Below are 16,372 nucleotides of genomic sequence, written 5' to 3'. Positions count from 1 at the left end.
ATGTCTAGTGTTTCATTTTGCTCTATGCCCCAGGTATGTTAAGCACCATGAGTGTGGTAAAGGCTGCCAAGACAAATTCCACTTAAACCCATTGAAATGTCACCTCTTCACTGGAGAGCCATACACCATCATGTATTGCAGTACCTAGCTACACCAAAGCGAGTTAAGGGCAGAAGCAGCCAGTCCTCTTAATTTCATTGTGGCTTTGAGTTTGTGAGACTCAGTGTTCTTTTAATATTTTTTTTCCTGGTTTAATTATACACTCTGCCAGGAAGGATTAGACCAGTTTTTCATTATCTGCTTTGCCCTGAAGATGCAGAAGAAAAACATCCTCTAATGTTCCTAGAAGTTCAAAATAGTTTTCAATGTTGGAAAGAGTAATAAACAGGCTTACCACAAATGGGCGGATTTAATCCTTTTTGACTGTCAGAAGACTGTGGTGGTAATTACTATGTGGCATCATCACATGATCATTGATCATTGTGCTGGCCTGTCAGGTACCCTCTGGAGCTGTTTGCAGATGCTTTACTAGCCCGTCTGCAGTTCATTGATGCTTTGGCACCTGAATGATAGGATGGAGCTCAGGAAAAGGTGGCAAGGTATTCTCCAGAATGTGTACATTAACTAAAATTAGTGGTGCATGACACTTGCTCTGCAACAGAATGAATCTGTAACAGGGAATGAAATTGTTAAACAAAACTCCTGCTCCTTTAGACATAGAGGCAAGAGGAATTCATCCTGCTTGTTTCTAGTACATCCTAGATACCTCTATGGTTAATTGGGTCTCTTGAGGAGTTACAATAGGGCCTGTTCCCAAGAGGAGCTGAGTCCTCACTGCACATCACTGATGTCAATTGGCTTTCAAGATTAGGCCTATAACATTAAATATGTGCACCTTTGATAAATATACAACAAAGAGGAAAATGCATCATAACCCTGGAAACATTTCTTAACAGGTGATAATTTGCCTGCGCTCCTACATGTAGCCAACATTAGGAAACAGGATTATTTCAGGCTGCATTAGAAACAGGAGAGGAGTCAATTTCCTAAAAATTGTATTATGGTTTTTTTTCCCCATCAATAATTATAACAAGCTACAGACTGAAAAATAAAATCAAGTAATTGGGACTCTTTTCCACCAAACTCTGTTAATAATAATAATAGTAGTAATAATAATAATATACACCTCTACCCCAATATAACACAAATTTGGATATAATGTGGTAAAGCAGCACCCCGGGGGCAGGGCTGTGCGCTCCGGCGGATCAAAGCAAGTTTGATATAACACGGTTTCACCTATAATGCGGTAAGGACAGTGTTATATCGGGGTAGAGGTGTACAAAAATTATGTTCAGTATTGGATAACACCATTTTCCATGCACATGTTGCCTAGATCCAGACGTTATCACTCCTTCTAGTGCTGAGCCTGGGGCCTCTAAACTTCTTTTCTTTTACTCTAGTGCTTCATTACAGTTTCTTCGGTTAAAAGAGATGGTTCCCAAACCATCCAATTCTGGATCACGGGGCATTAAGCACATGTACACTTCTCACGGCTCGGGGCAGAGTGAGTCCACCCTATGCTCACCCTGCAGCAGTGGTTCCTGTCCTGCACTTGGGGTTGCACCACCACTTCAGTTTGGCCCTGCTGTCCCTCCATCACCAATCCACCAAGCCACAGTTAGGGTTGCAGTGCCAGGGTGCAAGATATGTATATGTAATGGTGGTTCACCAAAAAGACAATGCAGTTGGTATGTTGCCTTAGTAAAACATATTGGAAGCACTGAAGTAGGTGTGAGGGCAGAGTTTTGTGACAGATTATAATGCAGCACATCCACATATTTTGGGAAGCAGCCTTCAGGAGAAAATCAGTGGAGACTTGGATCTTTTTATTTCAGCATGGACTTTTGCTCTATTTTCACAATGGTTTGATGCATTATTTACTTCGGTATAAAATGACTGAGGCCACCAGCCCAGTCCTAAACTTTTCTTGGTCTGACTAGTTGTCCTGGGAAATTGAGTCTACAGCTGTGTTTATAGCATAGGGGCAGTGGCTTGTATATAATGAATGTTTGTCTGAGCCCAGTCTGTAGTGGAAAAATTTCCCCTAACACAGTTAGTATCAATTGGCATTCATGATAGCAGTATTAGCAGAAGGGTCAATGAACATGAAGATTTTTAACTATTCACTCTCCCATGTGGTGCCTCTTGGTCCTGGGAAGGAATGTTGCCCTGCCACTCTCAGTGCTGTACCTTTTCTGGGGGTAAAGGGAGAACTTTTCAAGGAACACCAGTGTGAAGTGTTTCACCAGCATTCAGTTCCCTTATTAGAAGTCTTTAAAATAACTATTTTTAAATGTTTCCTTTGTTTTTTACGTTTGTTGCACTGTGAACCTACTAGGAGTTACAGGTTGTAGGCTGAACTTTATAATATTCCCGTGAGGATGTTTGATTTGACACCTTTCTTATTCTAGCCTTTTTTCAAAAGATTCATTTCCCCCCCCTTTATTTTTAGTTCCCGTTTCTAGTTCTCATGTGGCTGCCTCTGCTTGCCAGGACTCTGTAAGCTGTTTCCCACCCACTGGAAAACAAAGAGAGACAAGGAAAATTGACCTACAGTTAAAGCCAAAGGCCTTCAACACAATCTCCAAAGAGCGACCGCACTCTTTAGTAGACCTTAAGGCCTATAAAGACACAAAAATTTTGGTGGCTAAATTTTTGGAACATTCAAACTGTAATCTCCCTCCAGAAGTGCGTCACGTTGTAAACAGCATAAGATCTGTAATCAAATCTGATGAAAGACACATGGAAGAAGCCATCTTCAGTGCCAACATTATAGACCAGGTAGGACCATTATGGTTTTATAATAAGCATGTTAGCACCAGTTCCCTGCTTGTGTCCTTGGTTGGCTTTAGAGTATTAATTTTGTCAAGCAATGACATATTTTGAACTGAACAAGACATGATTTGAAAGATGGCCTTTACGACTAAACTCCACAGAGCAGGAATTTATACCGATGCTATCCTTGAAGGTTTATAGGGAACTCTCACTTTATTTTTAAGCTTACTCTCCTCTCCCCACCTGTAAGGCAGGGGTGGAAAACATATTTGAGGACATAGGGTACAAAGGTTTGGAAACTGACTTGGAGCTTTTACTTCTTGAACTAGTAATGCTCAGCTGCATTGTGCAGCAGATACATTTGGATGGCAAAAGGGAGGGATGGAGTCTACCAACTACCCAAGAATGGGTAGATGGACAAGTGGTATTGGCATCTGTTCTGAAGGAGAACAGTGCTCACCCATGCTTCTGGCTAGAAGATGAACACCAGGTTTGGTTATTTTTTAGGAAGCTGTCAAATTCTAATTCTCAGAATTAAGGAACAAAGAATCCCCACACCTCTGACTGAGGAATAAGTTTGGTTCACATGCTTGGAAGAGCCCATGAAAACACAAAGCACTGAACAATGCATGAAGCTTAATATTTTGTAATCTAAAGCATGATTCAAAATAAACCCTTTTTGGCCGTCTAATTTTCTAATGCCTATTGGCCAAATTTTAATACAACTGCAGGATTGACCTCTTCTTCATTTTATAACAAAAATATCAGCTGTAGAAATGGAGCTCCCTTCCCCCAGTGGTTTGGGAGGCTGTCTGAGAGACATGCTACCCTAAATTGCCTGTAAGGTGCATGGCTGGGCAAGTGCTCAGGGAACCTCCTGCCCCAGCCCCAACCTGCTGCGGCCAGGGGAGAAGTGTCTCTTCAGGGAGAGAAAGCTGGAGGGAGTCCTCTCTCCCTGCCGTAGCTCCTGCACCCCAGCCCTGAGCCCCTCGTCCCAGGCTTGCACTTCCAGACGGCGCCCTCACCCCTACACACACACCCCAACTCTCTGCCCCAGCCCTGAGCCCCTCATCCCCGGCCCCACCGCTGAGCACTCACGCCCCCACCCCCAAGCCCACACCCTCAACTGGAGCCCTCACACCCCTGCACTCCAACCTCTGTTCCAGCCCTGAGCCCCCTCCCATACTCTGAACCCCTCGGACCAACCTCTGTATTGGTGCACGTAACAAAATTCATTCCGCACATGTGTGGGGAAAATTAGAGGGAACACTGATGCTAGCCCACTACCATAAGATTCTGGGTGGAGAATTGAGGATATATAAATGGGAGCAACCCCATATCATAGAGATCATTGTCTCTATCGCATCTGCCTGTTTGTCCACTCTTTTCCTCAGCAGTATGAAAACTTCCTGTGTCTTTAAATATGTGATATAGTGGTCATTAAATAGCATTGTGAGAGAAACTTAAGTGCTGTACAAAGTGTCCACCACTGACCAAGGCCTGATCGTAAGATAATTTGCATTAGCCTTTTGCTTGCTGGCGAATAGAACAAATTGAAATACAAACCTTACTATATCTAGTTACAGCAGTGGAAAAGCAGTAATATCCTGAGATACTTAAGAATTCCACAGTGACCTTACATCGTTAACATTTTTATTGCTTTGAAATCATTATCGGTCATTAACTCCCAAAGGTTAGAAAGCTGAAAACAGTATATTAGGGCTATAATGGAAAGCCATAACTTCTCAAAAAGAAAAATACTATAGACTGAGTGTTTTAGACAGATGATAAAAATCACACGCGTGGTTTCCATTTTTACTAAGTGTAGCTTTTGAGATCTGAGGAGACACATGGCTGCTTCAAACAAAGGGAACAATCCTAGTAAAGTTATTTTTCCAGTCAGCAAACATTAACAGTCACTCAAAGTCTAAGCAGCTCCATCAATCTGCTCTTGAAGCTCAGAGCCTTTTCAATAACCATTATGTAATTCAGACTTAGAGGTATAAATGGAAGTGACAGGCTACTTCACAAAAGAGTTACTCTTTAAGTGATGGTGAGAAAGAACACAAATTTTAGTTAATGGACGGGAAAAATCAATCTCTTTCCCTCTCCAAAACACACATGACCCTCTTCTCTCTAAGCAAGTGGATGGAGTTCATTGTCCCAAACTTATACCTGAGGACTAAAAGGTAAAACTGTGTTCTAAGAAAACGCCTTCCTCTCTATCTAATTCCCCTCCTTCATGCCTCAGCAGGAGTCACAATTCCATCACTTACTCTCTGATCAGCTGAGGCCAACCACAGCAGTGCTCTGTCTCCCCTCTATCTCTAAAAGTCTGTCTGCAGCAGCATGAAGTGCAAGAGCCTGAGGTCACTGCAGCTTAACACTGTTTTCCTGTCTAGCTGGACCCAGATCTGACCATTTGGAAGGCCCCCAATTACCGGTTTGTTCCCATATGAGAAGGGGGAACATATTTTCTTTAATTTAAACCAAGATTTGTTTTGAAGGAGGACAGTGGTTTCTGCATTCTTTGTCCCGGCGGCAGCTACATGGTGCTGCTTCATGGGTTGTCAGTGAGGAATGAAGCTGAGGTTTCAGCAGCAAAAGCACAGCCCCTCCCACTTGAAATAAAGGCCATTGGCTGGTGGTTTGTATTAGGATTTTACCTTCTGTGGGCTAACCAGTAACATTCAATAAAAGAGAGTGAGCAGAAAACTGCTACTGTAACAGAAGTGACTGAATCTTTGCAGTGAAACAAACAGCTCTTATCCTCAAAAACAACATGGAGTCCTTGTGGCACCTTAGAGACTAACACATTTATTTGGACATAAGCTTTCGTGGGCTAAAACCCACTTCATCAGATGCATGGAGTGGAAAATACAGTAGGGTATAAATACACAGCATATGAAAAGATGGGAGTTGCCTTACCAAGTGAGGGGTCAGTGCTAACGAGCCAATTCAATTAAGGTGGAAGTGGGCTATTCTCAACAGTTCACAAGAAGGGAGGAAAAATCACTTTAATGAGTTCAGTGCAATCAAGGTGGCTCTTTTCAAACAGTTGACAGAAGGTGTGTGTATCACCAGGGGGAAATTAGTTGTGGAGTGACCCATCCACTCCCAGTCTTTATTCAGACCTAATTTGATGGTGTCCAGTTTGCAAATTAATTCCAGTTCTGCATTTTCTTGTTGGAGTCTGTTTTTGAAGTTTTTTTTGTTGAAGAATTGCCACTTTAAAGTATCCTGTCTCCTTTTCCTCCGCCTCCCTCCATGCTCCCCCTTTATCAGGTAATTACAAGTTCCCAGCAGAATGTGAATACCTCTAGAAAACGACTTCAAGAAGATCTTCACCTTCAGAGTTGTGGTGCTCTAAGTTCTCCAGGTGCCTTCTTACGCAGGTCCCACATCACTCGCAGTTTAGAGCGGGACAGGCCACACAGTTTGATTGGCGTTTGCCGGGAGACCATCCTTTGACAACAGTTTACAGGTATGCAGAAAAGCTGATTCCAGCAAAGAGAAGAGTCCAGCACACGGAGAAATGCAAATAATGGATGGCTTAGAAAGGAAAAAAAGTGTCTTCCTTTGGAATTCCACTTTTTATTTAATAGCAGAACACCACCACTCTTTTTCTGAATGTAAATTTTAAGCCCTGCATTTTGCAAAATTTAAAGGGTTATTATTAAACTTGTAACAAATGTTTTTCCCAAAAAGATATGCATTGATTTGAACGCATTGATGGAGATGCTGCTTCCATGCAGCATTTCCTGAAAACCATCACCAAGAGACCTTTTGTACAACTTACAAGATGCATTTATTTAATGTACCTCAACGGGTTTTAACTATCATCAGTGTTTTAATAAAAAGTATTTCTGGACTTTGCTTCTGCAAAAACTGATTTGGTTAGAAATACAAAGATTCACTCTTATTATAGGAGCATAGCTACTTTTGCTGGTCCCTCTCTTTTCATATCTAAGTGTACATAGGTTTCATGACGCTAACCTAATTGTTATTTTCTGCTAGAGCTGTTTTGTTTCTCAAATGCCCATTGCCCTTTTAAATTCTAGTAAAGGCTGCACTGTGGTTTATTTTTTGCTCTTCTGAATGCTCGTGAGTTTGATGGTTTGGGAGATGCCATTATAAATTGAGGTCTAAATTCACTATAAATTACGTCCAGCAGGTGCACTATGGACAAAGCCATTGCACTGCTGGAATTGCCTAAAAGCTGACTTCCAAAACCTTTCACGGCCAACCGCTGAGCTGAATCCAGACAGGGCTACCTGGGGGAAGCACAAAAAGGGCAGTTTGCCCTCCTGCCTTGTTTGAGAGGGCCCCCCAAATTTTTTTTGGGGGGGAGCTGAGCCAAATTTGACGGAGTGGCATTGCATCATGGGTAATATGGGAAGTGACTCCCCCATCCTGGCCAGGCTCAGATCCTATCATTGCCACTATTGTCGTCATCAGCTGGCAGGTCTGAAGCCACCCAGAGCTAGGAGTAGGGTTGTGGATACCATTCCCACCAGCGGAGGGGCCAGAGCTCCTCTCTCCCTGTGAGGATGGCAGCCACTCCACTGGCCTGGACCCTTGTTAACCCTGCTCCCCATTCCCTCCCATCTTAAACTCTTTCATTGTCACAGTAATTTTGGAAGGGAGGGGGGGCTCAGTTTCAGATTTTGCCCTGGGCCCTGAAAAATCTCTTCAAAACCCTGAATCTTGAGGGCCTAATGGGATGCCAAAGATGTATCATCTTCCTCTAATTTGGTTTATTCCATTTGTTAGCATGGATAATTTTCTTCTAGTAGTTCTCCTGCATTAAAAATTAGTCTAAAAAAACTCAACTAATGCCAATACTAACAGCAGATGGTGCCTGCCTGGTCTTTGTTAAGAAAAAAGCAATGCGAGCTACAACTCAGCAGAGATAGGAAAGGGCATGATCAGTGTTCTCATAAGGAATCCAGTCTAATGTGCAAAATTTTAACTTTTGTAAACACATCTCGGGGGTTTAATTGCTTGGCTGTTTTCATTTGTGTCACTCTGAACTTGGCAGACAATCTGTGAAAAGGTCACAAGGCTGTGTAGCTGGAGATGGATAGCTTTAGTTCAGAATGTGGGTTTGTCAATCATCAATACCGTTAATATTTTAAATTGATGCTGCTTCAACTACATTCACATGAAGCTACAGTGACATCCAGTGGCAAAAAGTTAGGGTAATTGCAAGCATCCATTCACTATGAATTCTGCAGATATACCACCTACTATAATTCTGACTTCAAGGCAGCAGATAGATGGATTCCAACTACCTGATTCTTTGAACTGCACTTAGAAATAGCCCCATTTAATTCTTCATCTAGGAAGATTGTTGAATGTAGTAAACTAACTAACAGAATAAACAAGATAAGCAAGTTGTCTTTATTACTCCAGATTTATTAGTGATACTAGGGTTAATTCTTTCCTAAGGTCAGTTGCATGCAATGTATGTTACCCCCTGAAATCCTAAAAAGCTTTAGTTACTGCATGGTATGGCTTCTAAAGTCACAGTGTATTTTTCTTCAAAGCCTTGTCCCCCTCCCCTCCCAAAAAATCAAGACAAAGTTACATTAATGAACAATTTCTCATAATGAATACAACTTTACTACTACTTATTTTATCTATACACATTCTAATACTGCTGTTGATGCTAGTTCCTCCTCATTCACCAGAAAGAAACATTCAGAACAATGCCTCAGGAACAAGAATGTTTTTATAAAAGACTAAGGATGGCTCTCCCATTGTGAGCTAATGTAAATCAAAGGGTAATAAAAAAATATTACACAAACCATGGAACACATTTAAGTATCAGAAAAGCAGTTCTGTTAGACCATGAAAATTAAAAATAAATAAATAAATATTTAGTTTTGTGGCATTTATTCTTTATTTAGCATCAGAAACACTTCCCTGTTCTTTTGTTATACACTTATAGTCACACCTTGCTATACTTACCATTATGACAAATGTAACATGTAACTACACCAAGTACTACAACGGTTTTACTTTACATTAGAATCTAATAGCACACATTCCTAATCCCTGAAATTTTAAAATGCCATCTGCCCTGGATCAGCTTTCAAATTACGCAATATGCTGTGGAGGGACCATTACATGGGACTTGGATATTTTTTTTTAAATTGAGGCTGCTGTTCAGTTGCTTATCGGTGCAGTAAATGTTCTGCCGACTCATTCTCACATTATCAAACATGACAGACAGATGTACACCATGCCACATGAAGATTACAAATAAATATGTATAAGTTTCAATGAGAAAAGAGTTTAGAAGATGTTGCAAAATACTATGTCTTACAAAGATTTTGGGTCAGTGATTATTGTTCTTGATAAAGATGATCATCACTTTTTGGCAAGGGAGAGACTCTTGGCCATTCAGTTTGTGAAATCTTCAGGTCCTGTTTCAAAGCCTTTCATTCATACAAAATACAAAATTCTTCCTTCTTCTGTGTAGACTTCAACTTTGATGGAATCATTTAGTTCTTTTGTTGAAAGAGACAGCCTCATGTGCTAGATGTACAGGGGTGTCTCTTGGCCAGTTAGAAGCCTGAACATTGCAGCTGGCATAGTCTTCATATGAATCTGTCAATTGATTTACATAAAATATAGTAACAATTATCAGTTGAGAATCACTAGGGGCCTGATGCACATATCACTAACAGCATTCATTGACTTCAGGGGAGGTGTTCCTGGTTTCTACCTAGAGCTTGGGGGAGGAGGAGTTTGTTTTCAAATGACATGATATCAGAATAGCAAAAGCAATTGAAAAACAGCTGCTATTACCGATTTCATCCAACCACCGCTGTCCAAGCTAAGGAAATTAGCCAGGAAGAAAATCTCATGTACATGAAAATTCACCCTGCCTACTCAAATATTGACTGGCACTGGATTTTCCTCTCTCCGCTCATCCAACACAGTATCTCTAACATGGAATGTGAACCTTTGAACATTCAGTTTAAACTTCACCACCCACAATGTTCAAATGCATTCAAATTTAGGTAAAGCAAGTTCTCCCACCCCCATTCCTACTAAATCAGCAATTTACAAGAAATATCATTTTTAAGCCTGTTAGCAAGGGTGATTGGACTCTGATAGGAGTAAAGGTGTCAAATAATCAAAGGAAGCATCTGGCAGTAATCCTGGTAAATACTCAGTAGGAGAGTGGGAGGTAAGCAGAGATTTCATTTAACATTGTTAAAGGACATGGCATTGTATGAACAAACTATAACAAACTTTTTTGCAGGTATTAGAAACAACCAACCAATCAACTGTAGCAAAATAAGCACAGATGGAGCTGCCACTTCGGATTTTACACCAGGAGACGTATTGCTACAATACAAGCGGCAAGGAACCAAGTATGGTTGTAGATAGCAGTGATCATTTAAAAATAATGATAATCTGCTCTTGTCAGCCTATTTTAAAAAAATCAGGCACTGCACAGTCAGGCCAAAGCCTTTTATAAATGTACAATTACTTAGGACAGCTCAAACTCTAGCTGCAGTAGTCCAAAAATCATAAATTACCTGGGCTATGTTTTTAACTGCTATAGCCTTCCATTGAAAGATTTTTATATACACAGACTACTCGGAATTAGTGATAATCATCTCACCACTAGAAGTAGGGCCATGCCCATTCATAAGGTGTAAACTGCCACCTATAGCCCTCACCACCCAGTGCTTAAACACTGCTTTACCCCTTTCGTGTGCGCCTTGGTGGGGAGCACTAGCTCACCCGCACCAGAGGGCAGAAGGAATGTGGATGCAGGGGCCACTATAGCAGGCCCCAGGGCTGTATGGTGTGTGAATTCCATCACCCCAGCCTTGTGGTGTTCCCTGCACAAAGTCAGTTAACTAAGACTTTGTGAAGGAAGAGTTATGCCATGGAAATACTGACCAGCAAGTTAGCACGAGCATAGTGATGCTATCTGAAATTCAAAAGGGATGAGAAGGCACGTCACCAACACCCATCTTGTTTATCAGTCACTAGTTTCGCTAAACATGGTGAGGAACAGACACATGTTTTACTCTCCTACTCCAATTCCCTAATCAGAGTCAGAGAATCTCAGCAAAAACATTAGTCAGTCTTAATTGCTCGCCTCGCTGGCTATCAATTCATTTTATGACTGGAAAATCTAAAACAGAGATGCAGACATTTTTCATAGCTCTTGGCTATACAATGCTTGACTGAGATTTCTTCACCTACCTGAATGGTTGATGTCTGACTGCAGTTTCAAATGCCAGAATCAGTCAGGGAACTCTTTCTTGAAAACCAATGGTAAAATGCAGATAATGTAGCCACAACTGCTTTACTTTTATGGTTTGATGGAGGGCGTAAGAGAGTGTTAGTACCAGATTGTTTTCAACAGGAGCCCAAGTATATAGAGAGATTCTCACTAACCTGTTTCAATATTTTGATACAATATTTTAAATTCAGACGATTCTTACCTCTCCCACTGAGTTAGACAAGGCTTGTACTATCTTCTCGTGAGCAGTGGCCACAACACTTTGCCCATTGATCTCAATAATGCGATGTCCTACTCGGACCCCTCCCCGTTCTGCTATTCCACCTCGCATCAAGCTGCAAATCTGGCAGGCAAAGTCAGAGTGTAATTAGAGTTAGCAGTTGTGAAGCTGTAGCAGGTCTCTAGGAACTGGGCAGACAGACAGGTTAGTGCTGCCTGAGCTGGCGCACTGAAGATAGCAGTGTGGCTGTGGTGGATCTGACTAGCCTCCTAAGTATGTACCTAAGGGGTTGGGCAGGATTGTATTCTGGTGCCGCTACAACCACACTATTTTCAGCATGTTAGCTCATGTCCATCTACCTGTGCTTAAGAGGTGTGTTGTGATGACTCCACAAGATGTGACTAGAAAAATTGACTTATGATTAGGCTTTTAGAGGTTTGTTTTGTTTGCAAAAATTAAAAAAAAAGTCACAATTTTGCCCTTTATTCCTAAAGCACTGGAATACACAGGAGGTCAGATGGCTTTGGGATCGATGACTGTGTACAGATCACCCAGTGAAATATAAAATAGTTGCACTATCACCATGGCAATGAAATTTCAGGCCTGTGCAAAAAATAAAGAAAGACATAAATAAAAAAGACAGAGGAGGATTGGAACCTTATGAACAATAGTTCAATAGCTGATCTCAAAGCAGGCCAAACAGGGAATGGAAAAAACCCAAAAGAATATATGTTCCTTTTGTCCATACATATGCACACTCCAAATTAAACCTTAGCCTAGATTTTTGTTTATACCACAAATTAATCCTTCCAAAATTACATGGTATTTAAATGTGTCTGTAGAAGCAACTAAGTTATGAATGAGAAAATGTAAACTGCTAAAACATCCAAGTAACATGATAAGTTGAAATAACATTTTGTTGGGTGTGTTTCCTGTGAGAGCCGCTCCTATTGCTGAGGTGCCCCTTGTAGCATATGATGCAAGGGTTGCCGTGGGAATTTCTCTCTGGGTACATTGCATCTTTAAAACTACTACACAGCGCCGCATCAGGTCCATCTCCAGGAGGAAGATTCCCTAAATCAGTGCTATATGACTTTATGCACAAATCAGACCAGATTATATTAAAATATGCTTTTCTCCATGTAGTCCAAGATCACAGAGAGAGATTCAGTTTAAATAGAAGGCTCCAGGGAGGCCACCTGGCATCTTTCACAACAGAACAGGTACAGCCAGGGTGTAATCCAGTGAACCTATTCATAGGCGCTGACTCCGGGGGTGCTCCGGGGCTGGAGCATCCACAAGGAAAAATTAACAGTTGCTCAGCACCCTCCTCCCCCCACCACTTGTCCCCCTCCCTCCCAGCGCTTCCTGCCTCTCCGCCACCTAACAGCTGTTTGGCGGTGCTTAGGACTTTCCCGGAGGGAGGGGGAGGAGCAGGGACATGGTGCGCTCACGGGAGGAGGCGGAGAAGGGGTGGGGACTTGGGGGGAAGGGGTGGAATGGGGGTGAGTTGAGGGCGATGCAGGGGCAGGACCAGGCAGAGGGGAAGTCAGTACCTTTGAACATAGGAAGAACAGTGCTAAACTATCTTAATGGTTCTCACCCAGGGGGTATGCAGAGATCTTCCAGGAGGTACACCAACTCATCTAGATATTTGCCTGGTTTTACAACAGGCTACATAAAAAGCACTAGTGAAGTAGTACAAACTAAAATTTCATACAGAAAATGACTTGTTTGGTTTATTTTAGAATTATAGGGTAAAAATGAGAAAGTAAGCAATTTTTCAGTATTGGTGAGCTGGGACACTTCTTTGTATTTTTTGTCTGATTTTGTAAGCAGGTAGTTTTTAAGTGAGGTGAAACTTGGAAGTACACAAGACAAATCAGACTCTTGAAACAGGCACAGTAGTTGGAAGGATTGAGTGCTAGTGTCCTAGATCACCACTAATGGCAAGAAGATAGCTTGGCATCCTTACAGATTGCATCATTGGACTCCCCAAGGCTGGCAAGTACAGCAGAAATTTTTTGGGTGATGTATATACTTGGCCATAAGAATTGACCTGGGACTATATTCTCATGTACACAGGCCTCTGATGGAAAAAGAAATGTTGATTATTTTATGGAGTTGGTCAAAGCTTTTCATGTTTCAAAATTTGAAAAAATCTACTTTTAGATTGAGCCCCTTTAGATTGAGTATTCAGTTATCTTTCTTCCTGTCTTCAGAACAAATAGAGGCAACTTTTTAAAAATCTGTCCTAAGTAACCTGCAGGAAACCTAATGACCAATTGTAAGTTCTGTCACTGCATCTATTATTTTGGTGACAATTTAATATATATTTTTGACTGCAGTTGTCTATAGCCTTCCCTTGCAGAAGGTTGTAGTGGTTTGTTTTTTGATAATGGTGCCATTACTACCTGGGGACCTTAACATAATGCTCTCTTCTTAAAGGGACACTCTGTTCACATTAGATCCAAAATTTAGGATTAGGTAAAAAGCAATAATAGCAACAGAAAAATTACAGTGACTGTTTTCTCCCAACTGGAAACAAACGTCACCCCACATTTACAAGACCTTTCTCCTCTGAATTTTACTCTGTTAATCCCTTATCTTCAACTGAGTCACTGTCCATTTATGCCAGTATGAGTACAGAATAAAAATCTATTGTTCGCATGCAAAAGCCATCATGTGAATTAGAAGAAACCAACAGATAAATGAATTAGAAACTTTCTGTAAACAAAGATGAAACTGACCAATCTATCCTTTTCCAAAAATCAGAGAAATGCAATAAAGTAATCAGTTAATAGATATTACAATTTAAATTCTGTTTAAAAAAATCAATGTGTTATTAGCAACGTATGTGGAAAAGTTTTTGCTTTTAATATGTATTTAACTTGCCAGTATCCCTTTAAATCTAAAATGAAATCTTTCACCAAAAAAAAACAGAACAGGTTTAAAAGGTCACAAAAAGAAATAGAGCACCAGGGCATAATAATTATTTAAATGCTGCAGTCCTTAATCAGACTAAATTTCCATTGCCACATAAAGACAAAGTCACTCAGTGCTGAATGCAGTGAATCTGCTAAAGAACACCCATAGGAACCATTTGAATGGAGGAGATTTTTTGCCAATATGTGGTTCTGGAGGTCTTGTTTTAGTGGTGAAATGGTGATTGTGGCAGAGTGGGCTATTCAGGTCTGAGTCCAAATGTGATCTCTATTTGTACTGTATCCTCCATTTTGGATTAGCACATCCATTTTGTGTTATATGCTGAACTCCTGTCTAACTTTGCCCAAAGCAAGGTTACTATGATATATTGCAGTCAGCTACTCTAGCCAGGAAAGGTGCTCCCTGCCTTGGTGAAGGACAATCTCTAAGAAGCCATCAAGACAATATACTAGAGCCATTTGAGTCAGATTCTCTCTTAACTGCCAGACCATACTCATGGAACAATGGATTCTACACAGGAGCCTGGAGGGGGACAGGACACAAGCAAGCCTATGGAACATTTGGCAAAAAGGGTCAGAGACTGAATTTAAGGGGGGGTGCTTCTCTAAGGGGGACCATCCATTGCCACAATGAAGACCAAGCTGGAGAGGGAGAAGGCAGGAAGGACTCTGCTTAGCCTGAAATGTTGGCAAGACCTGATTTACACAAGGGGTAAGATTAAAGGTGGGAGGCTGCATCTTGGGACTTCTGTTATTGTACAAAGATCTGTAAACTCTGTAGTGGTTTTTTTAAAAAATGATGTGACTGTGATTAAGAAATTACTTTGCTAAGTCTGTGTCCCTTGCCTTCCTGTCATGGGTTTAAACTGGTGAAATTCTGGAGGAATATGTGTAAACAACTAAGGTGTTCAGGAGGTTTGAAGCTAGGGTTAACCAGACAGCAAACGTGAAAGAGGGTGGGGGATAATAGAAGCTTATATAAGAAAAAGCCCCAAAAATCTGGACTGTCCCTATAAAATCAGGACATCTGGTCACCCGATTTGAGGCAGTAATTCCAGGATCTGAGTCAGACAGACTGTGGAGTCTCATGTCTCAGGGAATGGCTCACACAAGAGATCTGAGCTAGGGAGTGCACCCCAGAGACCCAGACCTATGACCAGTGAGTAGACTCACTCTGACCCACTTGACTTAGAAGCCTGTGGGACCCAGCCTGGGTCCCATTACTACAAGAAGAGGGCTGAGCCAGGCTGTAAAATGGATAATTAATTCAGAGTAGAGGTCCCTTATGAAGTATGTGATGTAAAAATATTTAACAAAATCCCTTTAAAAGTTTCAGTTCCAGGCTGGGAGTGGGGAATATGGTACAATAGGGATTAGTAAAGAGATTGGAAATTGTATGATAGGTGGAGTCCTTCAACAGATTTACATTTAGAGGAACTTTGTTTAAATTTACTTTTTTTTTTCAGCTGATTGTCTACCTTAACAATCTTGTGAAAAATACAATACAAAACATGAGAGGGAAAAAAAATGGCACATCTGTCAGCTGTCAGAAAATATTTGTTCTGAAATATACTGAAAAGAACAGCTTCCTACTTCATCTCTCTCCCATTTTTATTTTTAGTTTAGATTAGAATGGTCACTCATCAAGACTCCCCTGCAGCAAAGGAATTTAAAAGCAACTTGCACGGTCGGACATTACACCAGTGCTGAAGTTTCAAGTTTCATTAAAGTCAAGAAGAAAAGGCTTTTGAACATATCCCATGTGTCTGATTCAAAAGGAGTAGCTGGCAGGGAGGAAAAGGTCACTGGGGAGGTCAGACAAGATAATCACTGGTTTGTGGTTTACCCTAGGGCTCAGCTTAGTTCTCAATATAGTTTCCTAAAAAGGACTCAACATAGGGAAAACTATAATCGTTTGTATCGTAGAATAGACTTTTGTGGCGTGTCTAGATTGGCACTGAAGGAGGCATTGGAGGCACTCAGCACAGGAGCAGGAACCCTAGTCTAGACTAGGCCTATCCTAGGAAGTCCAAGCGGTCCGATTATCTCGGCTGCATCCTGCAAAGCTTAGACAATTTGCCAGAATGGGCTATGGTC

At 41.2% G+C, this 16,372-nt stretch overlaps 2 protein-coding genes across 9 annotated transcripts in view; one reads left to right on the top strand and one right to left on the bottom strand.

Moving 5' to 3' along the window:
* The window catches only part of ENTREP2 (endosomal transmembrane epsin interactor 2), a 399,527-nt gene extending 391,392 nt beyond the window's left edge, over positions 1-8,135 (top strand). For all 3 annotated transcript variants that reach the window (XM_050967970.1, XM_050967969.1, XM_050967968.1), the window contains 2 exons: positions 2,513-2,841; positions 6,121-8,135. In XM_050967970.1, the coding sequence (XP_050823927.1) occupies positions 2,513-2,841; positions 6,121-6,306 (515 nt within the window). In that variant the 3' untranslated portion in view covers positions 6,307-8,135. The remainder of the gene's footprint in view (positions 1-2,512; positions 2,842-6,120) is intronic.
* Positions 8,136-8,284: 149 nt separating this feature from the next.
* The window catches only part of APBA2 (amyloid beta precursor protein binding family A member 2), a 225,932-nt gene continuing 217,844 nt past the window's right edge, over positions 8,285-16,372 (bottom strand). For 5 of the 6 annotated variants that reach the window (XM_050967960.1, XM_050967962.1, XM_050967961.1 and 2 more), the window contains 2 exons: positions 11,313-11,453; positions 8,286-9,450 (listed from right to left, as the gene is read on the bottom strand). In XM_050967960.1, the coding sequence (XP_050823917.1) occupies positions 9,379-9,450; positions 11,313-11,453 (213 nt within the window). In that variant the 3' untranslated portion in view covers positions 8,286-9,378. Of the gene's footprint in view, positions 9,451-11,312; positions 11,454-16,372 lie in introns of all 6 variants that reach the window. The other variant, XM_050967967.1, reaches the window with a different exon arrangement.

Source organism: Gopherus flavomarginatus, chromosome 9 (assembly GCF_025201925.1).
Source record: "Gopherus flavomarginatus isolate rGopFla2 chromosome 9, rGopFla2.mat.asm, whole genome shotgun sequence".
Classification (NCBI taxonomy): Eukaryota; Metazoa; Chordata; order Testudines; family Testudinidae; genus Gopherus; species Gopherus flavomarginatus.
The sequence above is the reverse complement of the archived record's forward strand: the minus strand, read 5'-3'. Positions and strand labels throughout refer to the sequence as shown.